Source organism: Equus caballus, chromosome 8 (genome assembly GCF_041296265.1).
Source record: "Equus caballus isolate H_3958 breed thoroughbred chromosome 8, TB-T2T, whole genome shotgun sequence".
NCBI classification, from domain to species: Eukaryota; Metazoa; Chordata; class Mammalia; order Perissodactyla; family Equidae; genus Equus; species Equus caballus.
This window is the reverse complement of record NC_091691.1, coordinates 60,656,999-60,674,500: the sequence shown is the minus strand read 5'-3', so window position 1 is coordinate 60,674,500 and position 17,502 is coordinate 60,656,999. Positions and strand designations below refer to the sequence as shown.

Sequence of the window (17,502 nt, the reverse complement as noted above, 5' to 3'; positions counted from 1 at the left end):
AAATATAGTGCTCTTAAATTGAGGCAAATCCTAAGTAAGATTAAATGAAAAATGACAGCATAAAATGTATTTGAGGAATTCCCATTTTTTCATTTTAAAGAGATTTCTTGTGTCATTCCCGTAGGTGAAAATGTTATGTAATTAAAATTTAAAAATATTATTTTCTTTTTCTTTCTTAGGTACTCTTGCATGCAGAATTAGTTCCTTTGAGACTGACAACCCATTCAAAGAAAAAGAAATTACCTCTCTGTCTAGGAAATTATTCATCGTCCGAATTTCTCCAGTATTTCTGTTGATAATAAACATTGGTGAATCGGAAGGCTCCTGTCTTATGATCTTGAAAGCTATTTTTGAGTTCAAATTATTTGGTTCATCCGCATCGGTAGCATTGAGTCTCATCACCAGCGTATCTAGAAATCAAGGAAAATTGATTGTAACTTGACAGTTTGCATTTTCGTTATAGTATAGTGTATTGCTTTTCCAACAAGGTGTTAGGTTTAGTTGGTCCATATAACGTGCACTCTACCATTTTCCCTTTCTACTTTTTCAACATATCAATAGCTTAGCTCCTTTCTAGACCTTTGATTTGACAAAAAGATCACGTTTTACTAGGAACCTAGACATTACTAGTAGTTAGGTAACAAAGAAATGTTTTATTCTGGCTTTCCATTTCTTATTCTAGTATAATTCTTTTTTGTTTTTTAAAGGCTCCTGTGGTGAAACCAAATGATATTAAGGCCAGACCAGCTCTCTTCCAACTTGAGCACTTTCTAGCCATGTGATCTTGATCTAAGTTTCCCCTTCTATCAATGGGAATGATAATAGTACCATCCTCATTGAATGCATAGAAAATTAAATAGCTTAATGAGAGAAAATTATATAAAGTTCCTATTGAATAACACACACTCAGTAAATATATATTATTGTTCTGGTTTGCGTGGCTCCTCGTGAAATGCTAAGTAACTAGTGGACTTAAAGAGATGCGTGTTTAACTATGTGCTTTGTCCTTTCCCTGATCTTTCCTGTTAATCTTTTAAGCAGTTTTGGTGAAGGACACTGAAGAATGTGAAAAGCTGCCAGTGTTCATAAACCAGAATACTTCTCTACACTCGAACTCTTTCAAGCACAATTGTCCCGTCTATAGACACAAATGCCCCAGAGTATCTCCTATCTCTCCCTCTGTCTCCTTTCTCAATCTGTGTATATATGTATGTTCATCTCAGTATTATTTTTTAAATGTTTTCACTAGGCAATTCATTAATTAATTATGATATGTTCATACAATGAAATCTGATGCAACTGTTACAAGGAATGAAGACATCCCTATTTCCTAATGTGGAAATATGTCCAAAATAGATTTAAATAAAGATTCACATTAGGGATTAGTAAGTAAAATGTGGTTCCATCTGTTTCGAAAAACATGTTTATATATCTTTATATAATTATAAAACATATGTACCTAAATAACTAATGACGGTGCTTGCCTCTGAAGAATGGTACTAGAGAAAACAAAGAACAGATTTCTATTCCATTTTTATTTCCATATTGTGTGAAGTTTTACAACAAACAATTTTAGAATGGTATTTTTAAAAGTTTAGAGTGTAGACATACTATTTTAATGAAGAGAAGTAAAATGTAAGGATTTTTTTAATTTTTAAGAAATTATACCACTTAAAGGTTAAAAGGAACTATGGTAAGTTGATGTTTTGAATTCATATGAGAAATCATCTCTGCTGTTTTTAATATATTTAGGATAATCTTCAGTGGTGTGCTAAACGGTTAATATTCTGTCCCTCCCAAGTGGCTGAATATTTGGCAGTTAAAACGTTGCCATTTACAATAATCCGTGAGGAGACCACTATACCTTAAGGTTGTCAAAGCTGTTGCAAGCAAATGCTCTCTCTAGTTTATAGGTTTTCTGGCGCCCCTCAGCTAGCATCACTTGAGACAATCAGCTTTATATATGCATGGTGGGCCAAACAGGATTAGCTTTGTAATGCATTTCAAATACACAAAACCAATGACTTGAGTAAAAAAGCAAACAAAACCTGTATTTATCAAATCATATATAAGAAGGGGAAGCAATGCTTATTTTGCATTTATTTGCTGTCACCAAAAGCTCTTAAAGACTATGGCCACAAAGTAGATTGCCTGCAAGTGATTTTTATGAGTGACGTTAAAGTAGTTAAAATTGGAAGAAAAAAAAAAAGCGGTATGAATAGAAATGGATGAGATTGCCCTTCACAGCAGTCAGGCTGGGAGGCTAAATGCCCAGTGCCCCTGCCACCACTGTGCAAAGCACTTTTGGAATTTCTCCTTAGGAATCTACTCCAGAGCTGCTGTGTGGGTTACATAAGAAAATCCTCCTTGTTACACTGGAGTTGCTCCTTGTGTATGACAGATTGGAGCTGCTTCCATAGTGGAAGGGAAAGTCATTATGGAGACTTCGTCACGCCTTTCTGTTCTGCATGTTTTTCTGTACTCATCTCTTACGTTGGTGATGTGGTACCTTGACATAGTTTAGCCTCTAGTTGCCTGGCTGTTAACAATGATCTGAAAGCCAATATACTCTTGTTTCCGTAATAAAATAGATAACTTACTTGCATTAGAATTTTCTTCTATTTGTCCTACAAAAGTAGACATAGAAAATACTGGAGGGTTGTCATTTATATCCAAAACCCTGACTCTGAGCTCAAGAGGCCTCTCTAAATCTTGACCCATTGAATTCAGAGCCCGGCAATAGATCTAGGAGAGAAAAGAGGAATAATTATATGGCGCACCACATATTTATTAAGTTCTTACTTTGTTTGGGCACTATGCTAGGTATTGTGGGTAGCTAAAAGAAAAGTAAGACATATTATTTCCTACCAGAATGTAGGCACAAGCAGTACTTATAATTAATAAGGGGAGGCAAACACAAACTCAAAATGCTCTTTCAGAAAAGGTAACACGATAAGTTATGTAAAGGAAGAACAAAATACTATGACTTCATATTAGGATATAATGATTGAGACAGATGAAAGAGAATTTCGACAGGTGGGGAGGGGAATTGCCAGAGTGTTCCAAGTAAAGGGATTCATGTGAGAAAAGAAATAGAGTGATGAACATGCATTGTTTGAAATTAGGACTAGGGCCTATTGGGAGTTTGAGGATGTGGTAAGGGAGCGTCACATGGGAGCTTCAAAGAAATATAGCATTCATAAGCTAGGTGGGGCTATGTGGGTGTTGTCTTATTATTATTATTATTATTCATATTTGTAGTATACATAAGTGTAATGTATACTGTTTTACCTGTGTGGTATATTTCATATAAAAATGCATTGTGCTTCAAGAAAAGCTAACATGCTGGCATGCTGATTTAGAATTTGTAGGAGATTAGGCAGGAATATTGACTTGGAATTAAAGTAGTTTGAGGAATAAAGACAAGCAGTATGAGTGAAAGCAGCAAGCATAGATTACTATCTGAAGGTGTTTTGGGATATGGATTGATAGGGTTTTAATAGAAGAGGTGACAAGATCAAGGAAGGTTTTCTTTATTTTTTAAGTACTAATAAGGGTTGGCCATGATGATAGATGGAAATAGAAGCAGCCAATGGACAAGCAGGAGAGAGATGAAAAAACAAAGTTGATGGAATAAGGTTTTTGAAGAAACAGGTAATTATGGGACAATGGAAATGTCTTGGGAGAAGCTGTGGGAAAAAGCAGAAAAGTGATCCTGTTTGGGATTTAATGCAGAACATTTTTGAACCAGAAGAGAGAGAATTAATTGTGGGAGTTTGTGATGGGGGGGCCTCAGACTTTCTAATGAAGTTGGTCACCAGGTCAGCTGTTGCAAGTGGAAATGAGGTTGAGGATTTGAAGTTTTGTCACAGCCACAGTAAAGAATGGAGGGAAATTCAGTAAGAATGAATTAAAGTATTTCTAAGGTACGTTCTGAGCTCAGGTAAGCCTGAGCAGTGTGAATTTATTATAAGGTATGTTCACTCAGAAAAGGTTACCCTAGTAGCTCCAGAATCATCACTTGACATTGGAGTTAAAAGGAACCAACATTCTCAATCGAATTAAATAAAAAGAAGTAAAAGTTAGGTTCTTGCCTTTCTAAACAAATATTTTAGCTTGCCATTGGGACAGACCAGATATTAGCATTTTTGCTAAGGCACTTAAGCAAAACTCTCTTCTCTCTCTCAATCTTTTCTTTGTTTCTCTTGAGTCAAGGGATGCTCATGAATTTTAAGAGACAATCAAAAATGCCTAATATTTAGACTCTGAGCTTATCCAAAGATAATTTAGGCCTGAACATATATATTGACATGGAGCCCACTTACAATGAAAAAAGGGGTGACCTCTCGATCAACTATGGATGTTATATTAATTTCACCAGTTTTTTGATTAATAATGAAGATTCCATAAGGTGGTTGATCAATTCCTACTCCAGAGATGCGGTATGTAACTTGCTGGTTTGCAGCACAATCTGAGTGAATCTGCAGAAAAAGTACAAGTGAAAATATTACGGGGAGCAAATAAAGAGTGCTATGTTTGATATACGGCAGCTGTCTTTCTTGAGAATTGTTGAATATGAGCACCTGTTATCTTTTACGAAATGCTAGAAATAGGGAATCATTTTCCTAGATAAGTAGAATAATTACAGCTCTGGAATTTTCAATGGAACTGACAATGGAATAAAAGAAATTCAATTTTTATTTCTACCAAATAAGAAAAAAGTAAAATATCACTCTAATAGATCGAAGTCTAAATCATTCATTCATTCAACATTTACAATTTGATCGTATTATTTTCAGGCTCTATGCTAGCACTGAGCCTAGAGTAGAAACTCCTTGCCCTCTTAAAGAGTTTACCAATGTTGTTATGTAACTAGGATCTTATGATTCAAAAATTTTTTAAAACGGAAAGTTTTAGAAGAAAGTTTTAAGTGGATTTATGTACCTGACAAGCGTTATCCAACTCTGTGTAGAAGCTCTTAATTCTGAAAATGGGGGGGACGTATTAGCAGAAAAGTAAGGAGACCATCCCAAATAAATGGTTATAGAAACCAGGATTCTTTCTTTGAAATAAAATATTCAATGACTGTCAGCAAATACTACTGATGAATCTCTGTGTATATCTGTATGCATGTTTATGTGTATATCTATATATGCATAATACACATATATTTGTATGGGTGTGAATCTGCATGTGGCAATGTGTTTCTGAGTGTGTGTATGTATGTGTGTGTGTATACAAAGGAAGACAAGGGAAAATGAAAGGAAAAAGTGTGTATGAAAGAGGGTACATTGTGAATGTTTATAAACAAGCCAAAAGTAGGAATTCAATTCTAATAGATTGTGAGGCAGAAAGAGCATACATTGAAATACTTCCTCTGCGTGTGCTGAGTGCTAAATTCATTCTTTCAATCACTATAGTTTTTTCACCTAGAGTTTGCAGTAACACATGATCAGGTGTATTGATTTCACAAGTGAGGTCAGTCAATGTTTAACTGTTTACCTGAGCGCCCACGTTTCTTAATGTATCCTTTCAGTGGCTTCAGTTTTCATAATCTTAATGACAATAGCTCTTTACCATAACTTCTCAGTGAGATATGTTCATAAAGTATTTAAAAGACAGGTTCTTTTGAAACCTTAACCTTGTCCATTCTGATTTATGATTTTATGCTTTGGGGTTGATACTTACTTTGGCAATTGGGTTCCTCTTTGAGTTGTCTTCACCTTCACGACAGGCTGCAGCGAACTTGATCCATTCCCGTTTTTGCCTTCTGATTGAATGCCACTTGATGGTGCCATTTTTAGTATTATAATCTCTTACCTTGAATGGGTAGAATAAAGTAATACTATCTATTAACTTTTATTCATAATTCACATTCCACTGGAGGTTTTGAAGGAGGGGGGTAATTGAAATGTCAGAAAGAAATGTTGTTTAATTGAGAAAATTGGCAATTTTGATAATCTATTACTTTTAGCATAACATTAAATTTACTTGTAAGGATGAATTTTCTTTGGAAAATATGTTGTTACTCCCAAACCATTTTCCTTGTTTTTAATTTGAAAAAAATAGATTTGCTATGTATTACCTGGATTCGAAATTCACTGTTAACTTCCACCACCACCTATAAAAATAAGATAATCATAGTAGTTAATTTTTAATTGAATGGTTTACAATTCATGTTATCCTATTGCTTTAAAAAAGTCAAACAATAGTCTTGTGAGGTATTAGAATCATTTTATCAGTCCAGTAGCAGGTGGATCTGGTTTATCCCTCAGATCTGAAAATAATGATGCTAAGGATTCCTTTCCATTTGCTTTTTACCTTTCAATTTTGCTCTTCTTTTTTTTTATTACTTTTATTTTTTAACCTCTTTTTTATTCTTAGTCTTTGCAGATACTTGTAATCACATGAGCTAGGACATTTGAAGCAAGAACTCAGGGAGAACGAAGGTTGGGAACTCAGACTCTCCTAGTAAATCTTGTGACTGAAGAGCTGGAGATACTCTGATGCTATTCAGTGATATTCAGCAATAACTCATGATGCTAAAACATTTGACTTTAGTTTCCGAATCAGACTAGACACAGATGGAAATAGAAAAAAAAATATTTTGGAGTAAAGAAAGGATATGAAGGAGAAAGTATCTAGAAAGCTTCAGAATATTTGCTCCTTCACATTCCAATTCTAGATGGAAGATTTTTCTAAGATTCTTGAAAATCTTGATGATATTTTTTACTTGCTTTGAAAGATGAGAATAAAACGTTCTAAAATAAAAAGTAAATAGTTTCCTTCATGTAAAAATGAGTTCACAGTTAATGTTTTACTGTTAGCACCAAACAAAATAGATACCATAAATGCATCCTTCCATAAAAAGGAAAAGAAAGTGCGGGAGTGAAGGGACAAATTGCTGGGTAAGCAACTTCTATTAGTCTTTTCTCCTGAATTAAACAATTTCTCTGGCAAACGCGTGAACTGGTCAGGCAGAGCTCTGCCTGGTTTCAGCTCTGGCCTTGATCTTTACACACGATTTGTAGTGAAAAACTCAGTATAATTTCAATTACTTTTCTCTAAAAACCAAATGTATTTCTAAAAACACAGACATATATTGTTTAATATATCAGTATACTTAAGACATTGTAAAATATCTATCTAAAAAATGAGGTGTGGATTTGAAGGCTAGTTTGCATTTATTAAGTTTTAAATTACACTTAAAATCAATTAAAGATGGTATAAATCCTTAGCTTTTATTTCTCCCTAAATAAGAAATTTTCAACTGTGTGTGTGTGTGTGGAGGTTGGCCCTGAGCTGACATCTGTTGCCAATCTCCCTCTTTTTTTTCCTACCCGAAGCCCCCGTGCATCGTTGTATGTATCCTAGTTGTAAGTCCCAACTTCTTTTTGTTTTAATTCTTTTTTTATTGCAGTCACATTGGTTTATAACATAAAAATTTCAGGTGTACATCATTATATTTCGATTCCTGCATAGATTACATCATGTTCACCCCCCAAAGAGTAATTACAATCCATTACCACACAAATGTGCCTAATCACCCCTCTTGCCCACCTCCCCTCTGGTGACCACCAATCTAATCTGTCTCTATGTGACTGTTTGTTGTTGTTTTTAATTTTCAACTTCTAATGGAACTTTTTCAGAGTTGCAAAGTACGAAAACCATTATCACAATTAGACTTTATCAGTACCATTGATAAAAGAAAATTATAGTTTTCTCTTTAAAAAATACTTATAATAGTAATCTCAAAATATAGCAATTTGCTTTTTATAGTTAGTTTTGATGTCACCATTAAATAAAAATAAAATTTTAGTCTCTAAGTTCATATTTTTAGAAATTGCCATAATTGATAATTCAGGAAAATGTGTATTTATGGTTAATATGAGTAATATGAAGAGATAATGTTTTCATTATAGGAATTATATACTCATGGTATATAGGTAATGTTAGTCATTATTATTATCACTGTTACAATTCACTGAACGATAACTAAGTACTAGACAATGTGTTTAGAGAAATCCATGCATTCAATTTCATAAGTACGTGTGGCCAGTACTATAACTGTTTCCATTTTACAGATGAGGAAATTGAGGTTTGGATATTAATTTATGGCTAAATACAATCTAACACAATTCATCCTAAATTTGTGCTTGAGGTGTGGGTTTTACAAAAAAGTCTAAGATAGCCTATTCCAAGTAAATTACTAAGTAAAATATACTGAAAAGAATTGACATTACAACTTGGAGAATTCAAAAACATTCTGATTTTAATCTAATCTCATATTATCCTTGTGATTAGGAATGCTTATGTACAATAATAACAACAGCAATAATAGTAATACTAGGGTAAAAAAAGAAAAGTAAATGGCTCAAATGGTTTGGACAAGTAATGGAAATGTTGTAGAGTACTTCTTGGCATAGAGTTGAAATGATGTTAATACAATGTGTACTTCTTGCTACTTGTGAACTGGTGAGCACTTTTTTCTCACTCTTGATTGTGGGTGTGAGTGAGGGTGTAAGGACACATTATTTGTCTGTTTGAGAGCCGTTTTCTCATAGCAACAGAACTGCGTGTGCATCTGTTATTTGTCTTACGCTTCCCTCACCACACTGAAGTGTCAGTGCCTGCTGTTTGTTTTGGAGAACTGTGCCAGATGACAAAGACACCTTCCAACTTTATGATGCTGGGTCATTCTTTTTCCCATGAGAGGCAACTTAGGCAGAAGACCAAGTAGCTTTCACCATAGTGTCAGCCTCTCCATTGGATTAGTAATTAAAAAAACTGCCAAGTCTGCTTAAATTTATGTTGTGTTGACATAACCTGATTGTCTTTTGCACAGTGTCTAGAATAAACTCTGAAACAAAGTTACTGTTGGACTTTCAAAGGCAAAATAAAAAGAACATTTGGTAGAGTCAGAAGACTTTCACTGTACTTCCTAAACGAGCTTTCTCTCCTTTGTAAAATGACAGGAGCAGACTCTTTCCAATTCTAACACCAAATCTCTGTGAGCAGTAGGAAATTGTTGAAGTTTTTCGAACGTGGGAAAGTCATGATAAAATTGTGGGTTTAAAAGAGTCCTCTGACGACAATTGGTGGGAGTGGTGAGAAGAGGCAGCGATTACAGGTCACCGAGCAGTTGAGTCTCCTGCATCGAATGGGGCCAGAGATGAGGAGTCGCTGTACCAGAGCAGGGACAGTGGGAACGGACCAGGAAAGATCAAGGGAGGGATACTGCGTGGCTGAAGTTGACAGGGCTTGAGAACAAATGAGACGTGAGAGTCAAGACAGGGGAGAATCTCAGGTGATGGCTGTTTTAAACTGGGAGATTGGGAACAAGGCAGTAGCAGAAATTAGCAGGTTAGAACACATTGAGTTTGAGATGCCAGAGAAACGCCCAGGTAAAGATACTCAGCAATTTGAAATGTGTGTCAGCATGATGAACAATAGTTCAGGCCTGAGTTGAGGGACATCTGCTCAGGTAGGGGAGTTGAAATCATGGGAGAATTTGAAATCCCTAAGTAGAAAATACAGCAAAGAAACAGCTTGTGGTTGAGACTGAAACTAGGGGAATTCCTATGTTTATATAACTAGAGGCAACGACAGCAAACAGGAAACAAAGAGAGAAAAGGAGTGGCCAAAGAAATAAGAGGAAAATATAATGCAATGTCACAGACGTCAAAGAGAGGGAAGATTGAAAGACAGATGGGGTGTGAACAAGTGTCACATGATATTAAAACGCATTCTCAGTGAGTCCTCCCTTCATCTCTATTTTAGGGACCAATCCACATGTTAAAAAAAAAGCCACAGGACACAAAATTGCCTGCTAATTTCAACGATTCTCTAATTATACTCACTTTTAGATGTTTTTTGATATTGAGGTTTACATTTCTTTGCATATAATAAAAACGGTCTTAAAAGTGGTAAATTTTATAAGGAAAACCTCTTGCATTTAATAATTGTGAGGTAGTCTTCCTCACGAGTCATGTGGCAGTTTTTGTTGTGTCAAATTCTAATGTATTTAACTGTTGTATGCATCACAAGGAAGAACTCGAGGCAGAGCTAAAATATAATAGTTTGCTTCTTTTAAGAAACTTCCTCTTTTGTGTTTCCTCTATATTACTTGGACAAAAGCTATCAGTTTGGAGTTGACAACACCTTGATAGGGTGGTTTCTCTTACTTGTTCTTTGGTTTATTTATTCATTTGACCAATACATACCAAATGTGTATTATGTGGATCCAATGCTGGATTAAGACTTTTAAAGGGCTTAAGCCCTAAAAGTATTATGGTAAGCCTTAGACAAAATGTAAGTAAATGTAATACTACACCATAAAAATAAATGTTAGGGAAATTCAACATGATAATTTCCATGTTTAGTACCTTGATGGTTTCTAGGAGTGTGGCGGGGGGTGGTGTGCCGGGGGGGTGGGGGGGGGGGCAGAAGAAATATAAGCTATCCAAAAATTCCCCTCTGATGCCTCTACTTTGTGTGATTAGAGATCTATTGAGCAATCCTGAACTGGTGCAAGGCACTATGAAGGCTACAAAAGTGAATCAGACACAGAACCTGCCCTCACATAACTTATAGTCCAGTAGATTTATGAGCAACAGGCAGCCATTAATTTGTGGAGAGATGGTTTTTCATTAAACAAGTGTGTAAGGCTGTGCTCTATTCTCATAGACCAATTGAGAGCATGGATCAGCAGCCAATGGCATTTTAAAAAGTTTAACCTGCCTATGTCCATCAAAGGAATTTGCATGCCAAGCATAACAGCAAGCGTGGCAAGACCCAGCGCTCTGTAAGCGTGTTCCCTCATTGAAGGTAGCATAACAAATCTAACTGCATTGCTGAGCATGCTTCCTGCTTCGGTTAGGCAATATCTGTTAGGACACAGCGATACTCAGCAACAATGTCCTTGAAGAATATGTAGTGGAAAAAGAGTTACAGAAATTAAATGCTCTGGGTATAGACAATAGAGTGATTTTTCTTGATTCCTGAGCCTTGCTAAATAGGGGAATCTTGTCCCTTAGGGGCCAGGCCTTTAGATTTATCTACACAGCATTTCCTAGTGCTTTAGGTTTTTCTGTGACCTAAATCAGGCATGGCAGAATGTTTTTACTCCATGGCAACTCAAACCAATTAAATGATGATAAATTTGAACTCTGTATTTTCATAGAGGTAAAAGAAGATGCTGATTCTAAAGCTGCAGTGAAATAATAAAGCTTTTAAGAATACCATATAAATGGAAATGATTTTGCTTAAATACAATTTATAAATTTTACTGGGTAAGTAGAAATACTGCCTCCATTTTCTATAAAATATTTTATGGAAATACTAACATCTATAATTTATATCATGATAATATGTACACAAGAAAGCATAAAAAATTCTGTCCTTTACTTGTCTTCTGTTTGGTCTGTACTAGTTTTCTAGTCCTTCTCTAGCTTTAGGCAGCAGTAAATACAATTATGGGAATTTAAGATGTCTGGTTCAAATACATGAGTGAACTATATAATAAAGTTTATATTATTTCCTATGTATTTTAGCCAGAGTGCTAAGAAGTATTCTGAAAAACTCCTGCTTATATCCTAAAGGATTTCAGTAAGTTCAAATCGAGGAGTTGATCAGGTGGTCAGAGGGAATTTTTGGAAAGGAAATATTAACCGTGGAAAAAGGAGAAGACCTGGCGAAATCGGATCATTCTTGGTAATGGATAAGATAGGTTTATCTGTTCTTTGAGTGTCAGCTGCAGAAGTTGGCCTTTATAGAAAAAGACACCTTGAGATTTGCATTTATTTGAGTTGACTAATTAGATCTGGCAAAGTTGCAAATAATTTTTAAAAATCAGAAGGAGTATAAAAATTCTACTGGTTGTATTTTGCTTTCCTACATGACCATGCCATACCTTATGCCATTGTCACAACCATTCACAGAGATTTCTTATATTTGGTGCATAGGTAACATTATTCTCTGGCCTAGAATACACTCTAACCCCTCCCCCTCCCATACACTAATCTCATGGAAACCAAAAAAGGAAAAAAAAATGCAGGATCAATAACATTTATTTGGCTTGCAGTGTCATTACAGGCATAAGCTATTGTCTGTCCAAGAGACTTGTCTAAATAATGGAATAGTTATGGGAAATCTTGGTTGCTGTCAGAGCAGATTCTTCAGCCCTATTCTCTCCAATTTAACTCATTAATTTGAACAAGGTCTAGAATCTTCAGGTATATTGAGCAGACTACATAACTTACTTGTAAATAGATGGTTGCCCAGCTCGCAAATGGATTTGCATTAATAAAGATGCTACCTGTTTAAATGTCTTAAAAATCTTTAAAATTGTCCAAATATGCTCCCTAATGTAGATTTTCACTTTGAGCAGAGAAGAATATAAAGACTTTACACAGATTTTTTCTTTTTTTTTTTGTTAAAGCAAATATGCATAGTGAGGCTAGCAGAGAGGTAAGTGGAAGAGCTTGCTATAGTGGTGGTTAATTTTCAGAATAAAAAAGTATTTTAAAGGAAAACTGGATTGGATAACTCTAAAGGACATTTGTTCAAATCATCTGGTAAAATCAGTAGTAAAAATAAATTATGATTTTCCAAACCTTAGAAAGTAAAATGCTTTACAAAAAAAGTTACAACAATGTGAAAATTAAACTTATAAGTTCTTTGAGAAATAATTTCCATAAGGCGTATGAGAAACTTGTGATGGATTCCAGAGTAAAATATGGCAACAAACAATCCACAAACAAAAAAACTTATCCAGACTCAGAAAATAAAGTATAAATGCCTAGGAACCTCTCTACAAAGAGAGAAAGTTCGATGAGGATGCATGATTTTGATAAAAGAATACATTTTACTGAAGAATGATTAATTAGAAAGTGGCTGTTTAAAGGAATTTTATAGGATGTAATTAATTAGAAATAATTGTAAAATAAAGAAATAAGGTATTTTATAGATTCAGTGAAAGTACATAAACATCAGAATAAACTTTAATCAACTGTAACTATAATAGGCCTTAACGGATCAAATTTATATGAAAATAATTGATTATTTTGCAGAACACAAATGCGCCTGTATTCAAATGACGTACTGTACAACGCTCGTTAATCCCTGCCACATCCCAAGTTATGCTATCAGCTGATCCCAAAGATCCATGAAAAATTCCATGGAATACGGCTAATGTTTGAAGGGCAGCCTGGAACAAAAGCTACCAGCTTATTGATGCTCATTTATAACTAAAACCACTGGTTATGACCTCTCTTAATTAATAAACTGAATTCAAACTAACCAGCATACCTTGAATCAAAGATCTAACTTGTTCTTACAGAAACTCAACAATCCAGTTCAAAAATTAAGCAAGTAGAAACAAATATAAACCACACGCTACATCCTGCCAAATTGGAGGGCAATTTACCTGGCACTGGCCTCTTTGGATTATATTAAGCTCGCTGTGAGAGAGATTAAGATTTTAAAATTTTTGACACAAGTGAAATTGATGCCACACATTGGCATTGCATTTAGTATTATCTCTAAAAAGAGAAAACTAATGATGTGTAAGGGGGACAGTGATAAAGCATTTCATTACATTTGTCTGACCATCAAACATGCAACTTTTATATCGGTCGTTAGTGATTTTCCAGTAGTAAGAGCCAGTATCTTAATAATTATGCTTACTCCTTAATTGTAGCCATTCCTTCACCTACTATATTATTTATAAGTTTCCCATACCACCATTTTTCTTGAAATACAAAAATGTTGTTTTAAATAAAATCAGAGTTTAGCAATGTGGGACTTTTGATATTAGTGATATGGCTCCCAACCATATATGGAACCGATGAGATTATTTCGATAGTGAGGTCAGTCACAAACTGCTATGATTTTAATTTATATGGATCCTATTTTTATGTTTTAAAAATTATAGTGAATCTATCAGCAAAGATACCAAAAGAATGGAAAGTTGTTTAGGTTAAAAATCAGGACAGACCTGTGATATTAGATTAAAAGCTGACCTGCTAAAAAAGGATTTGAACAACAAAATGCTCCTAAGTAGTGATATGGCTTTCCCGAATTCGCTATTTTACCAGCGTGACTTAGCAATGACTTCCATGTCAGAGATGTGATCTGATGAGTTAACACTGATGCTATAATATGATCTGGAGTCTTCAATTAAAGAGAGAAACTCTCTTCAAAAATCTAGTTCATAAAATCACCTTGTCATTAACATAAACTTTTAATGGATTTAGGTTAGAAATAACACTAAAAACATTTTCTAAAAAGTTCACGCTTGTTTACAACGAGAATGATTATGAAGGTTTTTTAACAGAATCCACTTACCAAACAAATGAACAGCACTGCAGCTGTTCTGAAGAAGTGCCAGTCCATCGCTGCTGGGTTCTTTTACATCCAAGGCCAAGGGAGTTTTGTTTGTTCTTCTCTGTTCCTTTTCTTTCCCCCACTCAGCTGGTGTCTGATTAAAATAATTTCTCAGTAGATGTTCTTACATGCAGGCTTAGAGGTGTTTCTGCCTTCTCTGGGAGAAGGACTGAAGGTACGTATAACCAGTCTAGATCCCCACCCTAAAAACTTGGGCTGGTCTCACTAAAATGCTTGACAAGATCATCATTGCTCCTGGGTAAAAGCTTAAGGACACACCCTTCTTCCAGCTGAAAGGCAGCTTCTGTGGGGCCTGGAAGATTCACTCCTTTACTGAAGGTTTTCAGTGGCGGGCATTTAAAATGATCAGAAGTATGGGGACGTATACAATTGATAAGGACTTTTCACCTTATGCTTTCTTTACAAGTTCTTTAGATCCTTCCCATATTAAAATGGCAAGTGTAGTTAGGCTTATATTAATCAAAGGACATATCTGCTCCGTGCTCAGAGCCAGACCCTCAGGTCACAGTAAAAAATTATAAACTTTCCATTTCAGTGTATGTTAGGAACTAGCCAGTTATTTTCCAAGTTGTTTAAGAGAGAGAAAGTTTGCTAACGTTAGGACTGAGGACTTTTTAAAGCATTGTCAAACAAGCAAAACTATGATACTTACAATTATAAGGTCCTCTACACAAGTCACAGTTCTCTTGAAGTGATCAGCCTAAGTCCAGGGAAGCCTCTGTTTTCTCTCTAAATAAATATCTTCTCTCCCCAATTATTTTTCTTTCTTTAAAATTCTGCTCTTTTCAAATATAGTAAAACAAAATTTAAAATATCACCAAGCCAGATTAAAAGTAAACAATCAAAAGCACCGATTAAAATCCTGTTATAATTTTTAAGATGAGGATCGGTGCCTGAAATACTAATGGAAACCGAAAAGCTGCTCTTCAGGTGAGGTGGGTTAAAAGTCAGTGACAATTCCCAAGCACAGAGCCAAGAATCTGTGTGGTGAGCCAATTAGAACATAGAGAACACACTGAAGGACTGGCTGCCCACACATGCAAATGGCAACGTAGCAGCCCTGAGCTGTGTGAAAATAAGTAACGACTCTCACAAGGCAGCATTTGAAAGTATTCTTGGGATATCATCTCTTCACCAGGCAATGTCTGGTATAAATATTGTGAGTGGCAGGAAGTCTATGGAGTTTGAAATGGCAGTCTGGAACAAGAGACCTATCTGACAAGAAGTTGATTATGGTCAAAAGGATGCTTAAAATATCCCAGAAAAAAGGATATCTCTGAGGGTCAGAGGTTCTAAGGAATGCTCTCATTTCACTACAGGTGTGTGGCAAAGAAGGTCGTTCAACAGTCGTTTGAAATTTCATGCTATTCATAATGGAGCTTAGACAGAAGGAGATAGACTGCCTATATTTACTTGCAATGAATAACAATGCTTATGATAGGAATTGGTTGATGTGAATAAGTAAAATAAAAGGAGATGGTCAGGCCAAATTTCTCATTGGTCAAGTAAGATAGAAAGTGAGTGTCGACCTATGACTTAGTTTGAGCAATATATTCGTGGTAAGATTGTATGACCATGAATGACTGAAGACTCATTGGGCACCAGAGATGAAAGAACCTACTCTTGGAGCTCTCCAGTGGCAAGTGACTTAAATTCTCGGCCTGGTGCTAGGGTGTTCACAGGCCCACTTCACCCATTGAATGACTCTTCCCCAAGCCCACACTTGCTCCCACCCCTAACTCAATGCCCTGCTCCAACCATCCTAACCCACTAGAGCATTCGTTAGGCAGCAACCTCTCCAGCACCCTTCTGAAGAAGAGGTGTGGCAGAACCCCAGTGTTGCAGAGCAGCGGCTATCTTAACCGTCACGTGAGAACTAGTGACATTAAGCATAAGAGGGAAAGGGAATTTATGAATCACCATCCCTTCTCCTTCACCCCTTTCCCTGCCTTTTTCTCTTTTCTACTCGTTTTATTGTCCTTAAAATAGTGTTGTCCAATAGAACTTTCTGAAATGTGGAAATGTTCTCTATTGGTGTTTTCCAACATGGTAGCCACTAACCACACAGGGCTACTGAGCCTTTGGAATGTGGCTACTATAGCTGAGGAACTGAATTTTTAATTTTAGTTAATTTAAATTTAAATAACCACATGTGACCAGTGATTACCGTATTACACAGTGCTTTTATTTTATTTTATTTTTTTTAAAGATTTTATTTTTTCCCCTTTTTCTCCCCAAAGCCCCCCGGTACATAGTTGTATATTCTTTGTTGTGGGTCCTTCTAGTTGTGGCATGTGGGACGCTGCCTCAGCGTGGTCTGATGAGCAGTGCCATGTCCGCGCCCAGGATTCGAACCAACGAAACACTGGGCCGCCTGCAGCGGAGCGCGCGAACTTAACCACTCGGCCACGGGGCCAGCCCCTACACAGTGCTTTTATTATCGTCTTTTTCTATGCCTTAATTCCTTTCGTTCTTTATAAATTCAACTCCCTTTAATTAAATCTATCCTGTTTTTTTTTCAACTGAGGGAATGCCAGCTTTGTTCCAATTTCCAGTCAGTCCCTTTTGAGTCCCTTTCCTTTCCGTACTCCTGTTACCTCAGTTGGCCCAGTTTCTTTTCCTGACACCTTACTGATCCTATTTCCCGATGCCAATGAGTTAAGATATTTTAAAACATAGGCAACACAAACTCCTCTCATTTCTATACTTACATTTTCTCAGCTCTTCCTTCCAGCCGCCTCATATGTAACCTCACGTCACACTGTCGCGTCGCCATGCTGCACAAGGCTGATTCTTCTTTCTAGTCTCACTGCACCTGTTTCTACTCTGAACATTATTTGGTATGTGTACCTACACATGCTACCATCAGTTCTCATTTTGTGGAAGCTTTATGAAATTTGGAGTGATTTTTCTGTTTGGAATTTCCCTGGTAAGCTGAAATTTTCTCAAACGGCTCAAGACTCCCCTGAGAAAGGATTTTCTTCCTTTTATAAGGCACTGCAAACTCTAGAATGTCATCCTTTCTGTCTACATTTCTGTATTTGTTCACAGATGGGATAATATAATATCTTCTTGAAAGAGATATTACCATTATTT

The 17,502-nt window shown here is 35.9% G+C and overlaps 1 protein-coding gene and 1 long non-coding RNA gene across 3 annotated transcripts in view; one reads left to right on the top strand and one right to left on the bottom strand.

Annotated features, from left to right (window-relative positions):
- The window catches only part of LOC102149901 (uncharacterized), a 154,893-nt gene extending 154,574 nt beyond the window's left edge, over positions 1 to 319 (top strand). For both annotated transcript variants that reach the window (XR_011420986.1, XR_011420987.1), the window contains one exon: positions 180 to 319. This is a non-coding gene — a long non-coding RNA (uncharacterized lncRNA). The remainder of the gene's footprint in view (positions 1 to 179) is intronic.
- Positions 1 to 15,585, bottom strand: part of DSG1 (desmoglein 1) — a 37,762-nt gene extending 22,177 nt beyond the window's left edge. Inside the window, exons 1-7 of the mRNA XM_005612818.4 lie at positions 15,059 to 15,585; positions 14,347 to 14,479; positions 6,086 to 6,121; positions 5,689 to 5,820; positions 4,326 to 4,481; positions 2,601 to 2,745; positions 244 to 410 (exon numbers count right to left, since the gene is read on the bottom strand). Coding sequence (XP_005612875.3) covers positions 244 to 410; positions 2,601 to 2,745; positions 4,326 to 4,481; positions 5,689 to 5,820; positions 6,086 to 6,121; positions 14,347 to 14,394 — 684 coding nt within the window. The 5' untranslated portion in view covers positions 14,395 to 14,479; positions 15,059 to 15,585. The remainder of the gene's footprint in view (positions 1 to 243; positions 411 to 2,600; positions 2,746 to 4,325; positions 4,482 to 5,688; positions 5,821 to 6,085; positions 6,122 to 14,346; positions 14,480 to 15,058) is intronic.
- Positions 15,586 to 17,502: the final 1,917 nt, after the last annotated feature.